This window comes from Oryctolagus cuniculus, chromosome 17 (genome assembly GCF_964237555.1).
Source record: "Oryctolagus cuniculus chromosome 17, mOryCun1.1, whole genome shotgun sequence".
Lineage (NCBI taxonomy): Eukaryota > Metazoa > Chordata > Mammalia > Lagomorpha > Leporidae > Oryctolagus > Oryctolagus cuniculus.
In genome coordinates this window covers 16895871-16916648 of record NC_091448.1, presented here as the reverse complement: position 1 = coordinate 16916648, position 20778 = coordinate 16895871, and the positions used below count along the sequence as shown (strand labels likewise).

Here is a 20778-nt window from a genome sequence, read left to right as displayed (position 1 = left end):
GCATAGGCAAGGTGAGGGGGCACCCGGGTCCCTCTTCTCCTCCTCCCTGCACAGGTGGGTCCCTCCCGTGATCTCTGAAGGATGCAGAGGACTGGCCTGGCCCAGCCCAGGCTGAGAGCTTCCTCTAGCCTGGTCTCTTTTGCCTCCTGAGCTCCATCCTCTGTCCCGCCTGGCTCCCCTTCCACCAGAGCATTCCTCCCCCTGGATCTGCTCTGGGCCCTGCCCGCTGTCAGGCCCAGCTGCTGAAGGAATGGAACGGGAGGGCGTGGGCCGCAGAGGAAGGGGTCCGAGGCCCCTGCAGAGAAGCAGTTTTAAGTGCTGGCACCAGAATGGAAGTGGCCAGGTGTTTACTATTAATAACGGGCTGGGAGTGGTGGGCCCCGCGGGAGCTGAACTCAAGCGTGGGCTGGGGGTGGTGAGGAATCTGGTCAGAATAAGGGCGTGTGTGGTGCAGGCAGAGAAACTCAAGCCCAGAGCTCTGTGTGGCCCTCCCTGGCCCTCTCAGGATTCGCGCCCACACCCCTAGCAGGGATGCCTCACGTTTACTGTGCTAGGGACTTGGGGCTGAGCCCTGGCAGTCCCCACCAAGGGCAGGAGTTAAGCAGAACTGGCCTGGCCAGGAGATGGAGTCAGCTGCCTCATTCCTGAGGTTGGGTATGGCTCACTCTGGGGAAACTGAGGCTATGGTAAGTCTGTGAAAGTGCCTGAAGACTTTCTAGAACATTCATCTCTCGCTCTCTGGGCGGAGCCTGGCGCACAAAGCTGCTCTGTTTGCCTCCAGTTCCCTTGCCGCCCTTCTGTCTGCCCTGTTCTGCTGGAGGACCATACATGCCTGTAGCATGCTGCCACGCCTGGCCCCTGGCATCGACCCAGTTACGGGCTCCTGATGTGGGACAGGCGCTCCCGTCTTGACCCGTAACACTTCTCTGTCCACCCACCTCTAGTTTCTCGCCCCAGTGGTAATCTCCTCTTCCATGTCTGCATCTGCCAGATGGAAGTGGTATCTTTTGTGAGAGCCGTTTTCCTTATTATTATACGTCTTAGCTCCTGACCACCTTTGGCAAAAGCATCCCTTCCTGGGCACAGTTAGTTTCCTTCCCAGTCTGACCACACCTGCAACCCCAGGGTCCCTCCCTAGCAGAGGGCAGCTTGGAGAGGAGACGGGACGCGTGTGGTCCAAGCAGCAGCCAGCGGACAGGGGATGCCATGGGTGGGGTGAATCAGGACAATGAGGGAACAGAGGAGCGCAGGATCCCAAATTAAAGTGCTGGCTCATGCTTGGTCATCAGCATCATCTTCAGAGCCTGCCTCTTCCCTTTTGTGTACTCAGTGTTGAATTATTTTGTATTATGGAAGAAATCCAAAATCTATGCCTTCATTCAACACTTACTTGTTGAGTGCCTTTTACATGACAAGCATTTCAGTGACAAAAATCTCTGCCCGCTGGGGACCCTGGTTTCCAGGAGACCAAGCGCACACCGTGGCAGGACTAGAAAAGGAATCTGAAGTGTGGCAGGCCAGGCAGATTACCCCGGCTGTCCCAGAGTGCCTAAGAGGGACATGGGCTGAGGAGGGGCCGAGGTGGAATGGGATGAGAGAAGGCTTCAGTGAGAGAAGTGGACCTAAAGTCAGCATCAAGTGGAAGAAGAGAGTCCACGGGTGGGGAGTGTTGGGCGCCCAAAGCGCGGGGAAATATAGCCTGTGTGGGAGAGGAATGTGGCCTGGGGACAGGCTGCAGGGTGAGGGTGATTTTGGCTGGCAAGATGAGAGCTTTATCTCTGACCCTTCGAGTTTCAATAGGGCTTCAATGTAGGTCCTCAAGTTACCTAGAATAGTTCTCTCTCTTCATCTTACCCAGAGCCATCCATTAACGAACGAGTGGTGTGAGAGAGCTGGGGCAGGGGCATTGCTGTCTAGCCGTCAGCTGGGATCTGTTCCTCAGGGACTCCTTCCACCCTCATCAGTGGCCCGCTGGAGGTTTGGCTTCCCACGGAAGGCCTTCAGCAGTGTCCCCCTCACCCGTCTCTTCTCTCCCCACAGATAGACTTCACCGCCGACCAGATCGAGGGTGAGTATGGCTAACACTGCTGCCCCTTGGAGTACTTCCCAGAGAAGGAGGAGGAAGAGGGCGAGAAGCAGGTGTTCTCCACGTAGGAATAATCATTCCCATCCTCATTACAGCAAACCCACACGGAGTTCTTACTGTGTGTTGGGCGTCGTCCTAAACACTTCACATAAATTAGCTTGTTTAATTTACGAGCAACTATTACCACTTCCATCTGATAGGTGACTAAACAGACACGCTGAGATGGGGCCAGCTGCCCAGGCTCACACAGCAGTCGGTGGTGGAGCCAGGACACAGACTCAGACAACGGGACTCCAGATCTGTGTTCTCCACCACTGTGCCAGGCTGCTGACGTAACAGAGGCTCCGCAAATCTGAGTGCCCTTTCTTCCCTTCAGCCTGAAAGTCTCCCCAGGGTATTTGGAAGCCCCTATTTCTGGAAGGCCTGCCTTGGGGTTCCGGCTTTCCCGTCCCGGTCGTGAGGTCTGCCTAGGTGCTCACCCAGTAGGCAGGGCCAGCAGCAGGGACCAGTGGCTGCCCTGGTCTGCCCGTGATGGCCATCAGCAGCTCTTCTCCATCTGCGATGGGACGACTGAGGATCTCTCAGATGTGTGTGGTGTACTGTTAAGTGCAACTTCAGGACACGCCTTGAGATCTCCCACTCTCCCCTAATGCTGCCCTTCAGCTACTCTTTGGTAGGCGTCTGGCATTTGGGCATGGAACATTTCATCGTGTGATAGCTACGTGTCCCCAGGTGTAAAGCAGGAGTCATGGTCATTGCAGCGCATCCCTCTGTCCTGCAAATGCCACCTGAATATATAATCTCAGAGCTTGGGAGGGACCTTGAAAGAGCACTTGGTTCAATGCCTTCATTCTAAGCATGCACACTGTTTCTAAAGTGAAACGGGTGAGTGCACGTGACTTAACAAACAAAACAGCCAAACGTAAAATCCTTAAAAGTGAACAGTGAAATGTAGAAGTGCTATTATCAGGCTGATCCATCGTCCAAGGACAGCCATTGCTAACAAGTCTTCATGGACCCATGTATAGGGACATCAAGGAGTTTATACATACACCATATGTATGAAGCTCACACAAATCAAGCCATGTGATAATACTGTTTTGTACTTTTTATTAAATATATGTATTTGGACTTGGTAATACATAACATTTAGTAATCGTATCTGTATATATTTTCATAATTAACACAAAGAGTTCCACCTTATTCTTTTAAACAATCATATAGATCCTCCCACATGGTTGGAGCGTTTTTATTTAATCAAGACTCTATTGGTGGACCTTCAGTTGTTTCCTGTTGAAGGATGTCAACATGCTTTCCCCAGGTGCCCTTCCTAGCAGTGGGTCCAAGGATATGTGAATTTTTTTTTAAAAGATTTATTTTATTTATTTGAAAGACAGAGTTACAGAGAGAGGTAGAGACAGAGAGAAAGGTCTTCTATCTGCTGGTTCACTCCCCAGATGGCCGCAACAGCCGGAGCTGCACTGATCCAAAGCCAGGAGCTTCTTCCAGGTCTCCCACATGGATGCAGGGGCCCAAGGACTTGGGCCACCTTCTACTGCTTTCCCAGGCCAGAGCAGGGAGCTGGATCGGAAGAGGAGCAGCCGGAACTAGAACCAGGGCCCATATGGGATGCTGGCACTTCAGACCAGGGCTTTAACCCACTGCGCCACAGTGCTGCCCGATATGTGAATTTTAAATTGTAATACTGGGGCCAGCGTTGTGGTGTAGTGGGCACAACCACCGCCTGCAACATCTGCATCCCATGGGGGTGCTGGTCCTTGTCCAGCTGCTCCACTTCTGATCCAGCTCTCTGCTATGGCCTGGGAAAGCAGTAGAAGATGACCCAAGTGCTTGGGCCCCTGCACCCACATGGGAGACCGAAAGAAGCTCCTGGATCCTGGCTTTGGATCAGCCCAATGCTGGCCATCTGGGTAGTGAACCAGCTAGTGGAAGATCTCTGTGTCTTTCCCTCCAACTTTCAAATAAATAAATAAATCTTTAAAAAATAAAAATAAACAAAATGGGGGGAAAAGGATCAGGCATTTAGTCTAATAGTTAAGACACCAGCATCCCATGCTGGAGTACCCGAGTTTGAGACCCTTTTCTGGTTCAGGAATCTGGTCTCCTGCTGGTGTGGATCCTGGTGGGCAGTGGCGATGGTTTAAGTAGTTGGCTCCTTGCCACCTACATGGGAGACTTGAATTGAGCTCTTGGCTCCCCAGCTTTGGCACTTGGAGAATGTTGGCATTTGGGGAGTGAACCAGCAGGAGTTCTGTCTCTGTCTTAACAGTAATAATGATGATAATAATAATAATGATAATAGCTATTGCCAAGTTACCCTCCAAAAATGTTATACCAGTTTACTTGCAAATAGAGCATGAAAACTGGCACATGCAGTTTGAACCTAGTGAATTGAATATAGCTGTTTTATAATGCTCTGTGGTTATTTAATTTCAGTTGATCATTTTAGGAGTGCTATGAAATTCTTAATTTTAATGCATTTAGTTAAATATATACTTATGTAAATATGCAAACATAATGGTACCAGTGAGGACTGGAAAAGCAAGTAATGATTAAAAAAAACTTTTTTTTGGTTAAAATTTTTTATTTCCTAAATGAGAATCCTAGTCAAAGCCAGTTGGCACAGCTGGCGGCCGCTTATCTTCCTGAAGATTTTTGGGAGTTGCGAAGCCCTCATCCCTCTGACCTTGAAGACATTTTTCCTTATGGTGGATTAGACTTGCTTCTTCTTTAATTGTACCCCTGCTGTTCCTTCCTCTGCTCTTTGGCGAAGCTGATGATGGTTTTTCGAGTTGTGGTGGAAAGAACGTTATTTGAGATATGTTATTTGGCCTAAATATATTTGCCCTAAATCCACCTGTATAACTTTGGGCAAGTCACTTCTTTAAATCTCACTTTTCTTATCTGCAAAATGAGGTTCTTTTTAGTTCAGACATTTTGAGTTCTACCCAGCACCCTCGGGACACTTCAAGCTGTCTGGAGATGGTTGCCTAGTCTCTGCTTAGCTTTCTAGCCTCTGGGTGATGTGGCCCCAGGTTCTGTTATGTGTTTTGACCCCCTCAAAGGAACTAGCTTTTTTTATTTTAAGATTTTTTATTTATTTAAGATTTATTTATTTATTTATTTGAAAGTTAAGAGTTACACACACAGGGAGAGAAGGAGAGCAGAGAAAGAGAGATCTTCCATCTGCTGGTTCACTCTCCAGTTGGCTACAACGGCTGGAGCTGCGCCGATCTGAAGCCAGGAGCCAGGAGCTTCTTCTGGGTCTCCCACTTGGGTGCAGAGGCCCAAGGACTTGGGCCATCTTCTACTGCTTTCTCAGGCCATAGCAGAGAGCTGGATGGGAAGTGGAGCAGCCAGGTCTCGAACTGGCTCCCATGTGGGATGGCAACACTGCAGGTGACAGTTTTACCCATTACACCACAGCACTGGTCCCAGGAACTAGTTTTTTTTTTTTTTTTTTTTTTTTTTTTTTTTTTTAATGTTTATTTGAAAGTCGGAGTTACACAGAAAGAAGGAGAGGCAGAGAGAGAGAGAGAGACAGGTCTTCCTTCTGCTGGTTCACTCCCCAGATGGCTGCAATGGCCGGAGCTGCACTGATCCGAAGCCAGGAGCCAGGAGCTTCCTCCGGGTCTCCTATGTGGGTGCAGGGGCCCAAGGACTTGGGCCATCTTCTACTGCTATCCCAGGCCATAGCAGAGAGCTGGATTGGAAGTGGAGCAGCTGGGTCTCGAATCGGCGCCCATATGGGATGCCAGGCCAGGGCGTTAACCTGCTGCGCTACAGCGCGGGCCCCCAGGAACTAGCTTTTAACCCTGATTTCCTGCTCTGGTTCCTGTCCAGATTTTCATATGCTTCTCAAAGGGGGTCACATCCTGGGACTCGCTGCTCGTGTGGGCAGAGAATTGAGAACAAGTTTCCTTGGGCTCAGGAACACCACCTCTGACACCTCCAGATCACCTGGGGCTAACTAGTCCTAAACTTCAACGCTCCATTTCTTTCATATTTAAAAAATTTTAAATTTATTTTTGTTTTATTTGAAAAGCAGAGAGAGAGAGTGCGAGCGAGTGAGAGTGCAAGAGTGACAAAAAGAAAAAAATGAGAGGAACAGACACAGAGAGGTCTTTAATCCATTGGTTCACTCCCCAATGCTTGTAACAGCCAGGGCTGGGCCAGGCCAAAGCCAGGAGCCCAAAACTCAAGCCAGATCTTCCACATGGGTTACAGGGATCCAAGTACTTGAGCCATCACTTGCTTCCCTCCAGGGTATGCATTAACTGGAAGCTGAGTAGCTAGGACTCAAACCAGGCACTCTTCTATGGGGTACGGGTGTCCTAAGAGGTGATTTAGCTGCCGGGCCAAACACTTAGCCCAAATGTTCAGTTTTCAGGTGCATCCCACACTTCCCAGCAGGCTGAGAAACAGATTGGCACATGAGTCGATGCAACAAGCAAACTTCTTCTCCCAACCTCCCCCCTCCCCGGAATTTTGTTGGTTTTCTTAATAGTTGGTCAGAAGTGACATCTGCGTTGGTTTATTTATGAGGATTTTATGAGGTGAGGCAGCTAGGCGATGGGGTGCAGTTGCCTCCTCCGAGCCCGGGGCAGGCTTCCTTCCATCTCCTCCCGTCCCAGCCTCCTGTTGAGCATCACTTCGAGGAGACAACTTTACCAGTCATCTGATCTCGCTTTTCTGAACAGAGTGGAAGACTGAAAGGTCTAAATTCAGATTCAGCTAACACACGTGTGTTTACTGAGCGCTGAACTTGTGGCGGATTTAAAAAGTGTGAATTATTTTTGAAGTTAAAAATTAAATGCTTATAACAAGACTGTCGGATGGATATTATTTCCTTCTTGCAAAGGATACAACCAAGGTCTGGTGAGGCTCAGTGACTTGGCCCTGGTCACATGGTTGAGTGACAGAACTGGGGTTAAAGTCAGTAAGAGAGTACTCACGGCAGTGTTCGACCATTTACTGTGTGCTGTAGAAATTATGTTGACTTTTACTTACATGATTGTATTCCATACGTAATGTGCTTAACCACATTACTGCATTAATCTGGATACAAATGAAAGACCCTGTGAGGGAGGACCTTACGGAAGAGAAGAGATTTATAGAGGTTAAATATTTACTTGCCCAAGGTCACATAGCTAATACGCAGTGGAAATGGAATTTGAAGTCATTCAGTCATGTGAAAGCTGTGAAGTTTTATGTCGTATAAAGTCCTGTGGCGTTTAATAAGGAGTTGCGAGTTGAGGTCTGGATCTACTGAGCTACATGAAATGATTTGTAAATCATTCTGATGCTGCCTCGCAGGTGTTAAGAATTTCTCTCAAGTGCTGAGAGCAGCTTTTCTCCTACGTGGTTCACACATTTCTTGGGTTTATGTGGTTAATCTGCTTAGCTCTGCTTTGTGGGCAGCAGAAGGTAGCTCCGGTGCCGCTCCTGGTCCACATGATCCCCACTGATGAACTGGTGCGCAGGGCCGAGCAGCATCTGAATCTGGCCTTGTCCCTTGGCTGCCTGCCCTGGTCCGCGTGGGGAGTCCACTCTGCAGCCCTGAGCTGGTGGCAGATGTAGGAAATGTGGCAGTCAGCTCCCTTACCACGTGCTGCACACCGCACTTGGCGTGCTTGGTGACGCGGCTGCCGCCTACCCCAGGGGGCGCTGTGTCCCCGCATAGAGTTAGGAAGTTGAGAACCCACAGAGCTTAGCAGTTTGTCCGAGGCTGCAGGCAGGCCCATGGCAGAGCTAGGGTCTGCCTTGCCACGGTGTCACCTCTTCTGGCCTGGGAGTCCTCTTTCCGCCTGGAACAGGCAGCGATGATCATGGTCGACTTTCCAACAGGTCTTGTCACGGTCCCAACTGCCTCACATACTGCCACTTCCTTTGATGCTCCCAGGACCGGGGAGGGGTGGGGCGGAGCTGTTACTCCCTTTATATGACAAGGAAACAGACCCAGCCACCCAAGCCTGCTTCCCAAGGTGGAGCCGAGATGAGTCCCCAGGAATCCTCACTCCTGTGCCGGTGCTGTTGGCTTCTCTGGCCTTTTCCACAGTGAGGAACCTCACCTAAAGTAGGAGGCTGGGGGTGGGGGGTGGTAAAAAGGGTGGAAGAAGGTGAAACACTTGAATTATGTGGCAACCGCTGATGGGAGAGATGGCAGCCCAGCGCTGGGCTGTGTGGGCATCAGACTGCCACTTCCCTTGTCAGAAGCTGGTTCCCGGGAGAGCCTGGGCCAATGGCTGCAGTGCTTCGACAAGCACAGTGACCTGCGGCTGAGCTGGGGTGGGGGCTGATCGGCCCAGCGACTGCCTTCACTCGGGGCCAGGGGCTGCAGCTGGGTCTTCTCTCTGCAGAGTTCAAAGAGGCCTTTTCTCTGTTTGACCGGACCCCGACTGGCGAGATGAAGATCACCTACGGGCAGTGCGGGGACGTGCTGCGGGCCCTGGGCCAGAACCCCACCAACACCGAGGTGCTGCGTGTCCTGGGCAAGCCCAAGCCCGAAGGTCAGTGCAGCTTGCAGGAATGGCCTCTCCCGCCTTAGCCCCACAGCCCCCCGGCCCCTCGATTTGTCCCCCCAGCAGCCTCAATCTTTCTTCCCCCTTCAGCACCAGCCTCCCCTCCCCAGGTCAGCCCAGTTCTGTTGTGGGATTTATCTAGAAGCCCCAACACTTCAAGAAGAAGAGTGTGGTCTGGGCTATGCTGTTTCCCTGCTGAGACTGGGAGCTCCCAGAAGTGAACCCCTGTGGTTTCATTGTCTTCCTCTGGCTGCCCTGACCAGGGTGCTGGGCACACAGCTGGCTGCCTGGGAACCTGTAGCCAATGCCCGTCCCCACTCCCAACCCAGCAGGCCTTGGTCGAGGCGTCAGTCACAGCGCTGTGTCCTGTGACCCTCGTGAGTTGTGTCACAGATCATTTGTTTCTGACGGTGGTGAGGGCAATGACCTTGGCAAGTTATTTACTAGAGGCTCAAGCAGATTCAAGGTTAGCCCTCTGATGATGCCTCTCTCTCACCTGCCCTGAAACCGGTAGGCTTCGGTGGCCCCAGCAGGACTTCTTGGAAGTCAGAAGATAATCTAGGCCACTTCCGTTTTGGAGGGGTTCTGGGAGGCTATGAAAGAAACGCCAATGTTGGTAGTATTTAAAGGTGGCCTACAGTTATTTAACTAAAGCTTGTGCCACACTGCAGCATGGGAGAAAGGTGTTATTTGCAAGAGAACTGCAAACTGATAAAAATGATTGAGAGTCGCTCCAGGCAGCAGGCTCCAGAAGTGGATCCAATGCCGTCACGCAAACAGTTCTCTCGTCAACCCTGTCAGTTTGCTTCCGTGACTGCGTCTGTCCCACGTCAAAAGTCCGAGTCGTGCGTCAGGCTCGGGCTGCGGGGCCCTCTGGGTCTCTCAAACTCTGCTGCCGCCGGCTGCCCTCAGCCCCTCGGCCAAGGGGGAGCTGTAATTCCTTTTTCTGCCTACTCTACTCCTTTCGCCGAGAACAGAGCGAGAGGAGAGGTCTCCAAGGCCTCTCCAGGGGCAGCTCTGGGGCCTGCAGGGTCACAGAGCAGCTGTGGCCAAGCCCTGGCTACCGGCCGGCCTTGGCCTCTGCTCCCGAGCACCTGCTCACACTGCTTTCTCTGACTGTCCCCCGCTCTCCTGAAGACATGAATGCCAAGACGCTGGACTTCGAGACGTTCCTGCCCATCCTGCAGCACATCTCCCGCAACAAGGAGCAGGGCACCTACGAGGACTTCGTGGAGGGGCTGCGGGTCTTCGACAAGGAGAGCAACGGCACGGTCATGGGCGCTGAGCTCCGCCACGTGCTGGCCACCCTGGGTAGGCCAGCCGGCTCGGACGAAACCTGCATAGGGGAGGCGAGGGGCCAAGGGCTCGGATTTTGGTGGTGGTGGTGGTAGGGGGGCTATATCCATGGGTCCCTGCATCCCGGGTCCACGTCCTGGTCCAGGTGCCATCTCCCTGGGCTCTGTACGAACAACCTCCCAGCTGCATTTTCCCCGCAGGTACCAGGGTTCAGGAGAGAAGAGGAGAGGAGAGGGGAGGGGAGAGGAGAGGAGAGGGGAGGGGAGGGGAGGAGAGGGGAAGGGAAGGGAGAGGAGGGGAGAGGGGAGAGGGGAGAGGGGAGGGGAGGGGAAGGGAAGGGAGAGGAGGGGAAGGGAAGGGAGAGGAGGGGAGAGTGGAGGGGAGGGGAGAGGAGGGGAGGGGGAGAGAGGAGGGAAGGGGAGGGGAGGGGAGAGGAGAGGGGAGGGAAAAGGAGAGGAGAGGGGAGGGGAGGGGAAGGGAGGGGAGACTGGAGGGGAGGGGAGAGGAGGGGAGGGGAAAGAGGAGGGAAGGGGAGGGGAGGGGAGAGGAGAGGGGAGGGAAAAGGAGAGGAGAGGGGAGGAGAGAGGAGAGGGGAGGGAAGAGGAGAGGAGAGGGGAGGAGAGCAGGCTGGCAGAGCAGAGGTTGCTGCCAGGCCTGAGTGGTGGGACTTGGGGGTGTTGTCCTGTCTATGTCCCAATCGCTGGAGCCCTGTGGCTCTCAGGCAGAGGGGGAGGCTTCAGGGACCAGGCAGGGCCTCAAGACTCTTGGCGTCGCCCTCCAAAGCCTGTGCATGTGTTTGGTAAAAGCCTGGGTGGGTCCAGGGTGTCTTGGTCCTTCAGACCCAGGGGCACTCGACTGTTGCCTGGCCCCCCTTTGTCAGCTGTCATTAAGAGCCCCACCTCCTGATCCCCACCCCAGGAGAGAAGATGACTGAGGCTGAAGTGGAGCAGGTGTTAGCTGGCCACGAGGACGCCAACGGCTGCATCAACTATGAAGGTATCAGGCCTTGTCTTGCTCCCCAGGGCACCCAAGGGTGGGAGGGCAGGTGCAGCTTGAGCTGGGCTGGTCCAGGAGCAGGATGCAGGCATCGGGTGGACTTTGGGGGGCCCCATCCTGGGAGTAAACATCCTCATGTGATAGAAGTAGGATGGGTTTTGGAGAGAGCTCTGTGAGACGTTGGTGGTGTGACCTTGACCATGTCACCACCTCCTCTGAGCCTCAGTCTTCTCATCTGAGCAGTGGGGGTGATCCTTGGTCCTTTCTCAAGGATGTGGGCACTGGTAGGGACACTGCAGCTCCTTTGACCTGTGTTGAGGATCAGCAGGAAGGGAGGACACAGCAGAGGTCAGATCTCTTCCTGTCTCCTTCCGTCTCCTACAATCCCCCAAGGAAGAGAAAGAATTCCAAGTGGCAGGCAGGCCCGATGCATGGGGCAGCGGGCATGGCCTAAGGGCTGGGGAGGGGCTGAGCCGCTGGCTGTCCTTTTCTTTCTCAGCGTTTGTGAAGCACATCATGTCTGGGTGAAGCGCATTCCTCCTGGTGAGTTCAGCCTCTCTCTCCCGGTCCCTTCTGGGGCCTCTCGGGGCACAGGAACACCACCACCTGCCCTTGGAGGGGAGGGGGCTTCCGCCCAGCCCCTCTGCGCTTGGTTCCTGTCTCCTGCCTCCTGCTCCTCCCCTCCCTGGCCTTGTCACCCCATCTGGGCCCTGATCAGTCCCATCTCCCTGCTCCCTGACTTCCGGGGCCTCTCAGGTCTGGGCCTCCTGTCCAAGCCCATGGGGGTGAGGGTGCCGGATCCCATAGGAAGAGGGGAGCCAGGCCTGGGCCCTGGGCCCTTGTCCTCCTCCCCCCTTCCCCGGGTGCCCCTTTGCTCAGGCTGGCCACACAGGGACTGGAGTCTGTGGTAAGGCAGTGCTTCCTTTCAGGTGCCTGGCTGACAGCCTCAGCCACGCCAGGGTGAGTTGGCGAGAGGCCCAGAACGAGAGCCTGGACTTATGCCTGCACCACGGCCCTGAGGCCCTCAGCCCCGCAGCCCTCCCTGTGAATAAACAGCTCCACCAAGGCTGGGCCCAGCCCCTGACTCTGCTCCGTCTCTGAGCTGTGTTTTTTTTTTTTGTGTGTGTGTGTGTGTTTTAACTAATTAATGAATTGAGCTGTTCTTTGAGGTTTGTCCAGATTGTAGTGTGTGTGTGTGTGTGTGTGTGTGGGAGAGAGAGAGAGTGCGGATGTCACCTGAGGCCTCCCGTGTGCACCGAGAAGTGAGTCTGTCTGGGAGACAACGGCGGCAGCCATGGCTCTGAGATACTGGGGTCAGACCCAGGAGTGAGGGCTCTAGAAGCGTCTGCGTGGGAGGAACTGGAGTTCCCAGACTCCCTCTGCCCCAAGTCACTGCCAGGGGCTGATCCAGGAAGTCCCCCAGGGGTCCTTAAACACACAGACCCTCAGCCGATGCCGCCTGCAGCACATCCCCACGGTTGTGCGCCAGCCTCTGGGATGTCGCCACCTTCTCCAGCCCCTGGCGGTCAGGGTGCCACTGACACAGTCAGTGTCTGTGCGCTTGGCTCTCCTAGACAAGTGAGCCCTTTAGCGTCTGTGTTACTGCACTCAGCACAGCGTCCTCAAGCGTTGCCCATCTTGTGGGGAGCATCAGAATCTCCTTTCTCTCTCAAGGCTGACCAAATTCCCGCTGTAGGGAGAGCCCGCGCTTTGGTTTGGGCCCTTGCTTCTTCATGTGGGCCTTTTGGGCGCCTCCTCCTCTGAGCACACAGCCCCTGGTGCCTGAGTCAGCCCTGCATGTTCTGGAAGTGTCGCTGGCTCCAGACCCAGCACCCCAGCTCAGGGCCTCGGAGCGGGGCAGGGTCAGATCACGGCCTTCCCCTGGAAGGGCAGGGAGTGGGGAAAGGAGGGTGGGAAGACCAGTGACTAGGAAGGAGGAGAAAGGTGGTGGTGTGAAGTGAAAGACCACATGTAGGAGTGGACGCACTTGCCCTGCCGCTCAGGGACCCCATCACCCCAGTGTGTGTGGGGGGGTCCTGCACCTGCGAAAACTCCCCGAGGTGGAGGAGACACTTCTCATGGTCTCTTTGCTGCCCTGACTGTTGGAGTATCCGGCCACAGAACTTTGTGGAACATCTATGAGTTTAGTTCTGGCCAGAGCTGCCTGCCTGTCACAGGGCGCTAAGAACCCGAAGCCCAGAGTTGCCCTTCTCAGAACTGGTAGTCTGGCTGGGGCAGTGAGACAGGGGCCCACGTACACAGCTTTTCTTTTTTGAGGAGAGCTCCTAGCTTTGAGAGTGAGCTGGTTCAATCAGAAAAGCAGACGCCCGGGGCTGGCTCTGTGGCACAGCGGGTTAAGCCACCACCTATGACGCTGGCATCCCATATGGAGCGCCAGTTTGAGTCCCGGCTACTCCACTTCTGGAGCACCTGGGAGAGCAACAGTGGCTGGTCCAAATGCTTGGGTCCCCTGCACCCACAAGGGAGACCTGGAGGAAGCTCCTGGCTTCAGCCTGCCCAGCGCTGGCCAGTGTGGCCATCTGGGGAATGAAGCAGTGGGTGGAAGATCTTTCCCTCCTGTAACTCTGACTCAAATAAATAAATAAACTTTGAAAGAAGAAAGGCAGGCAGGCAGGCAGGGCCCTTGACAGAGCTGGGAGGGGAGGCACTGAGCACGGAGATTTCAAGCTGTTTTGGCCCCAGCCTGTCACGCAAGCTGAGGTCGGTGGGCGGGCAGTGCACGAAGCTGCAGGCAGCAGCATTTCTCTGGCTGAGGAGCCCACGGGCTGGATCCCAGCTTCCCAGACCCTGGAACTGGCCTCCTTGGGGCCCAGTCAGAAGAGCACTGACGTGGCCAGATGTTCAAATTGCAAGAATAAGAAATCCTTGGAGGCGAATGACTCACCAAAGATCCCAGCTAACGGAAGTTGGACCCAGGCCCCCCAGATCCGTCCTTTCTCTGTACCAACGCACCAGCTTGCCTTTGAAAGCGTTCCGAGGCGCGGGGCCTCTCTGTCGCTCTTCCCCCCACCCTGCCCCCTTCTTGACCTCACCTCACTCCTTTAGTCCCCCTCCCAGCTGGGAAGCCAACATTCCTCCTTGGGGTCGGCCCTCGTCAGACCTTCCTCCCTCCTTCCCTGCCTTTCCTCAGAGAACAGGAGAGGACTTCCAGAAGTCCACGAAGAAATGGACGGAAAAGATGTGTTTATTTTGGCGCAAACCTTACTTGAACTCCATGCATGGTTTTTCGTAATACAAACTTCCATGAATTTTGGGAAACGCCCTGTGTGAATTGTCCACTGCACGCCTTTCTGAAATCAGAGTTAAGGCTCTCAATGATTAAAAGACAGAAAAGTCTGTTTCCCCTGCCAAAGTAGCTCTCCGTCCAGCTAAGCAAAGCCATAAGCTTTCAGGGCTGAACCAGGGAAGGATGCCAAATGGCAAAGAGCAACTGTATCCATGGAACGCAGGGCGGGAGTTGGGGGGGGGGAGGCCCCTGGAGGGTGTGGGGTGTGGCAGGGAGGATCTGCCTGGGGAGAGGAGCTTTAAGCCAGACCACTAAGGAAAAGCTGCCCCGAGGTTGCTGCTGAGGCCAGGGACTAGACGGACATGAGTAGACTGATGCTGTCATTCAACACACACTCAGCGAGTCCCTGCTGTGTGCGGGGCACTGGCTTGGACCACACAGGCATGGTCCCATTCTCAGGGAGCTTACCATCTGGTGGGAAGACATTGGTTTTAGTCACGTGACAACAGCCGACATTCACCAAACACAGTGTCAGTTACCACTATATGAAGGCTACTCCAAGAGGCATGGAGAAATGGAATTAAAAGGTTTATTTTACTGCAAAAATGTATTTGAAATCCATGGATGGTTTTTTTCATAATGTGCATTTTCCTGAACTTTCTGAAGCTCCCGCCTCTGGGACTGTGACTTATGCAGGCCTGGGGCAGTGGCTTGCAGGAAACGGACGTACATTTCTCCCTCGCATCTGAGTCAGGGCTGCTCTCACCCTCGTGCGGGAACCTCTCACCTGCAGCGTCACTGTGCTTGCCCCCTGCTCAGGCTCACTTCCGCGAGGGAAGCGTCTGGAAGCGTTTCCTCCCGGTGCACCTGCTCAGAACCCAGCGCACCGGCCGGCCGCCGTGGTGCTGGGCTTGTGATGGCGGTGGAAGCAGCCTTGCGCTCTAGCTGGTCCCCTCCAGGGACGAGGCCAGACGGGAGGGGCACTGTATTTCCCAGATTTCCTTCGGTTCCACTGACTTCCGTTATTTCAAATACAGACCCAGGCCACGTCATCTATGGGAGCAGGACTGAGGTTGCCGGGCTCTCTTCCTCCACTGTGTGTGTGTGTGTGGGGGGGGGGGGGACAGGCAGGGGAGGAGAGGAGAGCAGGTGTCCTAGCCTTGGGGAAGACTTAACAGAGCCAGCTATCATCAGGGGAGGGTAGCAAGTCATGGGATGCCAGGCAGCCCTTGTGTGGAAGGAGGCGTGTGACTGGGAGAGTAAACATGGATCCCAGTGTGGCCGGGCCACCCCCGTCTCTGTGGACAGGGGCCAGGGGACCGCTGCCCACTCTAAGTTAGAGAAGGTTGGGGTTATGGTTGGGGTTAGGGTACACGGTTGTCCTGTGTATCCTCCTGGGAAGGCCCCGTGGTCAGAGGGAATGAGCCAAGCCAGGAACTGGGACGAACTCAGAGAAGCCCCTCCTGGCTCTCTGCCTGCTCTGCTGCTTCCCCACCTCTCTCTCTCTTTTTTTCCCCTTAAAGATTGATTTATTTAGTTGAAAGAGTTACAGAGAGGCAGAGGCAGAGAGGCGGAGAGAAAGGTCTTCTATCCTGGTTCACTTCCCAAATGGCCACAATGCCTGGAGCTGGGCTGATCCAAAGCTAGGAGCCAGGAGCTTCTTCCGGGTCTCCCACCTTGGTGCAGGGGCCCAAGGACTTGGGCCATCTTCTACTGCTTTTCCAGGCCACAGCAGAGAGCTGGATCGGAAGAGGAGCAGCCGGGACTAGAACCTCCGCCCATATGGGATGCCAGTGCCGCAGGCAGCAGCTTAGCCTACCATGCCACAGCCGGGCCTGTCCTTTCCCACCTCTTGCCTGAAAGTCACAGGGTGTCTCCCAAGCACATGGTGGTGTTGTGGGCTAGGTTGGGCCTAAATTAATTTTCCAGACTCTTGCATTTACTTTGAGAAGAATTCTAAGTTCAGGCACAAACAAGACGTGCAGTGTGATCAGCTTTATTTACAATGGAGAAAAATACACAGGCACTAGAGGGCTTTACTTAGGGAGAGTGGGCCGGGGAAGGTAAAGGGGAATTTTCCTACCCTGCTCTGCTCATCCTGAGTCCACAAGGAGGAGAGAGCGAGCTTCCAGTCTACCTGGCTTTTTTTTTTTTTTTTCTTTTTGACAGGCAGAGAGAGAGAGACAGAGAGAAAGGTCTTCCTTTGCCGTTGATTCACCCCCCAATGGCCGCTGCGGCCAGCGTGGCGTGGCCAGCTCACTGCGCTGATACGTTGGCAAGAGCCAGGTACTTATCCTGGTCTCCCATGGGGTGCAGGGCCCAAGCACTTGGGCCATCCTCCACTGCACTCCCGGGCCACAGCAGAGAGCTGGCCTGGAAGAGGAGCAACCGGGACAGAATCCAGCACCCCGACCAGGACTAGAACCCAGGGTGCCGGTGCCGCAGGCAGAGGATTAGCCTATTGAGCCATGGTGCTGGCCTACCTGGCTTTTTATGAGCTTAGAAAAACCTAAGTGTTGGAGCCTGCGCTATGGAATAGTGGGTAAAGCCACCGCCTGCAGTGCTGGCATCCCGTATGGGCACCGGGTCTAGTCTCGGCTGCTCCTCTTCCAATCCAGCTCTCTGCTATGGCCTGGGAAAGCAGTAGAAGATGGCCCAAGTCCTTGGGCCCCTGCACCCATGTGGGAGACCCAGATGAGGCTCCTGGCTTCAGATTGGCCCTGCTTTGGCCATTGTGGCCATTTAAGGAGTGAACCAGTGGATGGAAGACCTCTCTCATCTCTCCCTCTGTCTGTAGCTCTGCCTCTCAAATAAATAAAATTAAAAAAAAAAAAAAAAGCAGAAGTGTTCACATGGTACCACCCCATGTCCTGGATAAGAGTAGGTACTTCCAGGAGAGGGTCTCTGGATTGACAGGTAGGTGAGCAGGGCAACACAGAGCGAGGGAGGTATCTGTCAAAACCTTCCCACACCAGTGGCACTGTAGCCTCTGCTATCCCCCTGGAGAGAAGATTGGCAAAGCAGTCACGAAGGTGCTAAGGTGAGCACACAACCGGGTCCCCAGTCAAAGGCGAATGCTTTCCAAGCAGTGACCATAAAGACATCATCCACTTGGCTTTGCCAGACACTGTGCACAGCGCCCCACAGCCTCCTACAGCAGCCAGGAGGACAGACTTGCTATTCCCGTTGCAGAACCTAAGATTCCACGTGGGCACGTGGCAGGCGTCACAGCAAACTGGACTTCCACTCCCCCTCCAGATGAAGGCAGCGAGATTCCCAAAACACCACAGTCATCCAGTGCTTCCCCAACTAGGACTTGGAAAGCTGCTGCGGGCCTGCGGGCCACTCCCAAGCCTTCCTCTCCACTTCCTGAGCCGCCTTTTATTTGCTCACAATCTCTGGGAGCGTCACTGGCTGCGCAGGCTGACTCCCCGCACGTCCTCCCTCCCTGCTGCGAGCTCTTCTGTGCTCTCAGGTTATTCCAGCCTCACCCCTTCCCTACAGCTTCCCCCAAGCAAATGGTCCGCTTGAACAGAAGTCTCCATTATTAGGGGTGGCCACAGTTTCTTCTCCTGAACACGGCCCCAGATTGGAACTGACGTCAGACCTAGAGGAGACCGGCCCTTCTAGGGCCCTGAAAACTGCTTAGGAGGGCATTTAAGGCAGACTCGTGGCGGAAATGGCGTGTGGCGCAATATGCCCTGCCACCACTAGATGGCACAATCGCAACAGCCTGCTTCCAACAGGACCCCCGCCCCAGCATGTGCTCCCACAGTGTTCTGAGAATTAGGGGAAAACTGATTGCCAGTCCGGGCTGGGAGGAAGCTCCAGGAGCCACCGAGTGCATCTCTGTGCCTTCGGAAGTCTTAACTTTAAACGACTCAGCATTCGGCAGCTTGCTTCAGTACCCCCACGGCATTTTTGCAAGCGGGGTCATGGAGAGGGCGGTGTGGGGGACTTGTGAGGCCTGGCATCCAGCCCAGTTCAGCTGCCAAGTCACATACCTTCCCGGCCTTGGCTCACAGGTTGCAAAACGAGGGCGCTGGTGAGATCATCTTTGATAGCCCTTCCAGCTCCCTGATACTGATCTTCAGAACTCAGTGAACTGCCTCTTGCTATACTTCATCTTAGCACATTTTTTGAATTGTATATATATATTTAAAACCTTACATGATAGAAAGCATTCATTCAAAATATTATTGAGTGCACTGTAGCAGGTGCTTTGGGAGATAAAAACCAAAGTCACCCATGAGTTTATACTTTCCTTGAATGGAAAATAATGTTCAAGGGTAAAGTTAAACTATGTCCAAAGGAAAAATAGGAGGAATGACACTAAGCAGCACGTGTCTGAGGGCTGATTTAGAGGCTTGGGACTAGAGCTCCGGGAGCTCAGAGGAGGAGCCGTCAGGAAAGGCTTCCTGGAGGAGGTGCGGCAGGCTTGGATGGTGTTTAGGCAGGAGGGGGGAGTCTATCGGGAGGCACAAGGTGCTGTCTCACCACCATTCCTCCTTTTAGGGTTTGGGTGAAAAGGAATATAAGAAATAAAAAAAGAAATTTAAGAGTGAGAAAATGTCCTGGAGAATGGGGCGGGGGCTGGGGAGGCAGAGGGAAGCACTGCCGCGCAGTGCTGAGTGCTGATTCAGAGGCAGAATCTGAAGATAAGCTGGGAAGATAAGCACTGGTTCTTTTCTCCTTGCAGAGCCACAGAATCTCGGGCTTTCAGCCTTGGAAGAGATGTCTAAGCCGCACCCTCCCGTCAATTCCCTCTAAAAGGATTGTCAGGGTGCGGGTGTTTTGGTGCAGTAGTTAAGCCACTGCTTGCAATGCCAGCATCCCAAACTGGAGTGCCAGTTTGAGTGCTTGCTGCTCCACTTCTGATCCAGCGTCCTCCTGATGCACCTGGGAAGGAGGAGAATGGCGCCAATGCTGGGGCCCCTGCCGCCACATGGGACACCTGGATGGAGGTCTGGCTCCTGGCTTCGGCCTGGCCCAGCCCTGGTTATTTTGGCCATTTGGGGCGTGAACCAGCAGATGAATGATTGATCTCCTTGCACCCCCCACCCAACATGCCTCTGCCTTTCAAATAAATAAATAAATCTTTAAAAAAAAAAGGATTGCCAATGTTCCCAAGCTGTGTAACCCGCTACTTCCCCAGGTGTGTCATTCCATTTGGAGAGCTCCAGTTGGCACTGTGTTTTCCTTGGCAAGGATGTGACATGTATAGCTGAGCTTCCCATCTGCTGGTCCTGAGTTTGTCTTCTAAAGTGATCCAGAAAAGATTTGTGACCACTCCCCATGGTACAAATTGGCACTTCCTTTTTCCTTAGCCAAGGACTTCCCAGCAGGTGCCTGTTCTGGGCCAAGATTTCCTCTTATTTTATTAAGTATTTATTTTTATTTATGTGTGTGAGAGAGACAGAGATGGAAAGAGAAAGGGGGAGGGGGAGGGAGGGGGAGGGGAGAGAAAGGGCATGTGCACAAGCTCCCATCTGCTGGTTCACTCCCCAAATGCTTCTGGGAGCTCAGTTGTTGTCTCTCATGGGAGTGGCCGGAACCCAGCTACTTGAACCTACCTGCTGGCTCCCAGGGTGCAACAGCAGGAATTTGGAACTGGAAGCAGAGCCAGGACATGAACCCAGGCACTCTGATATGGGACATTCCAAGGGGCATCTTAACCTCTACTCCAAATGCCCACCCTGAGGTGGGCGCACTTAAGCTGGGCAGCTGCTCTCCACTTTGTCCTGTCCTGTCAACATCGAGGTCCAGGCAAATCTGTGTGAGTTTTAACTTTCAAAAACCTTGCCTCGTTTTGCACTTGGGCCTTCTTGGCCTTGTTTTCACAGCTCGCACACTCTGTGCCACAAGTTCAGGCCCCTCATTCGCATCTGGCTGCCCCTCCTTCCACGTGCTACGTCGAGGAATCCTGCAGAACTCTTTGCTCAGCTCCGTTAGTCTCCTTGAGCCCTGTCCCCACCAGGTTCCTTAGTCAGCTGTCTCCTGTATACTCAGGCCTCTGTGGCCACGGGGCTGCATGTGTGGATCCCACTAACCAAAGACTTCTATCTGTATTAAGCATGGACAACCTTTTCCCTCTTGTCATTAATCCCCAAAATACAGTGCAACAACCACTTACATAGCATCTACACCGTATTAGGGATTATAGTCTAAAGATGATTTAAGGTATATGGGGGGGCCTGGCATTTTGGCACAGTTTGATGCCCATATCCCATGTCAGTGTGCTGGTTCACGTCCTGGCTGCTCTGCTTCCAGCTCCCTGCTAATGTGCCTGGGAAAGCAACAAAAGATGGTCCAAGTCTTGTGCCCCTGCCACCCACCTGGGAAACCCACATGAAGTTCACCAGCCTCCTGGCTTCCACTGGATGGAAGACCTCTCTCTCTCTCTCTCTCTCTCTCCCTCCTCCCTCTCTCTGCCACTCTGCCTTTCCAATCAACTTTAAGAGTCTTAAAAAACAAACAAACAAAAAAAAACAAAAAAACACAAAAGCAGTTATAGCTCAAGATACAAACTCCAGTAATGCTGCAAAGAAATAATAATAAAGTATATGGGAAGATGGCTGTGGCTTCATGCAACTGTCACACATTTTTGTACG

The 20778-nt window shown here is 53.6% G+C and overlaps 1 protein-coding gene across 4 annotated transcripts in view; it reads left to right on the top strand.

The window, feature by feature from the left end:
- MYL4 (myosin light chain 4) overlaps positions 1-12009 on the top strand; it is a 29268-nt gene extending 17259 nt beyond the window's left edge. For all 4 annotated transcript variants that reach the window (XM_002719462.5, XM_051825078.2, XM_070060556.1 and 1 more), the window contains 6 exons: positions 2041-2068; positions 8467-8616; positions 9766-9939; positions 10843-10920; positions 11420-11463; positions 11850-12009. In XM_002719462.5, coding sequence (XP_002719508.1) covers positions 2041-2068; positions 8467-8616; positions 9766-9939; positions 10843-10920; positions 11420-11448 — 459 coding nt within the window. In that variant the 3' untranslated portion in view covers positions 11449-11463; positions 11850-12009. The remainder of the gene's footprint in view (positions 1-2040; positions 2069-8466; positions 8617-9765; positions 9940-10842; positions 10921-11419; positions 11464-11849) is intronic.
- The last annotated feature ends 8769 nt before the right edge of the window (positions 12010-20778 follow it).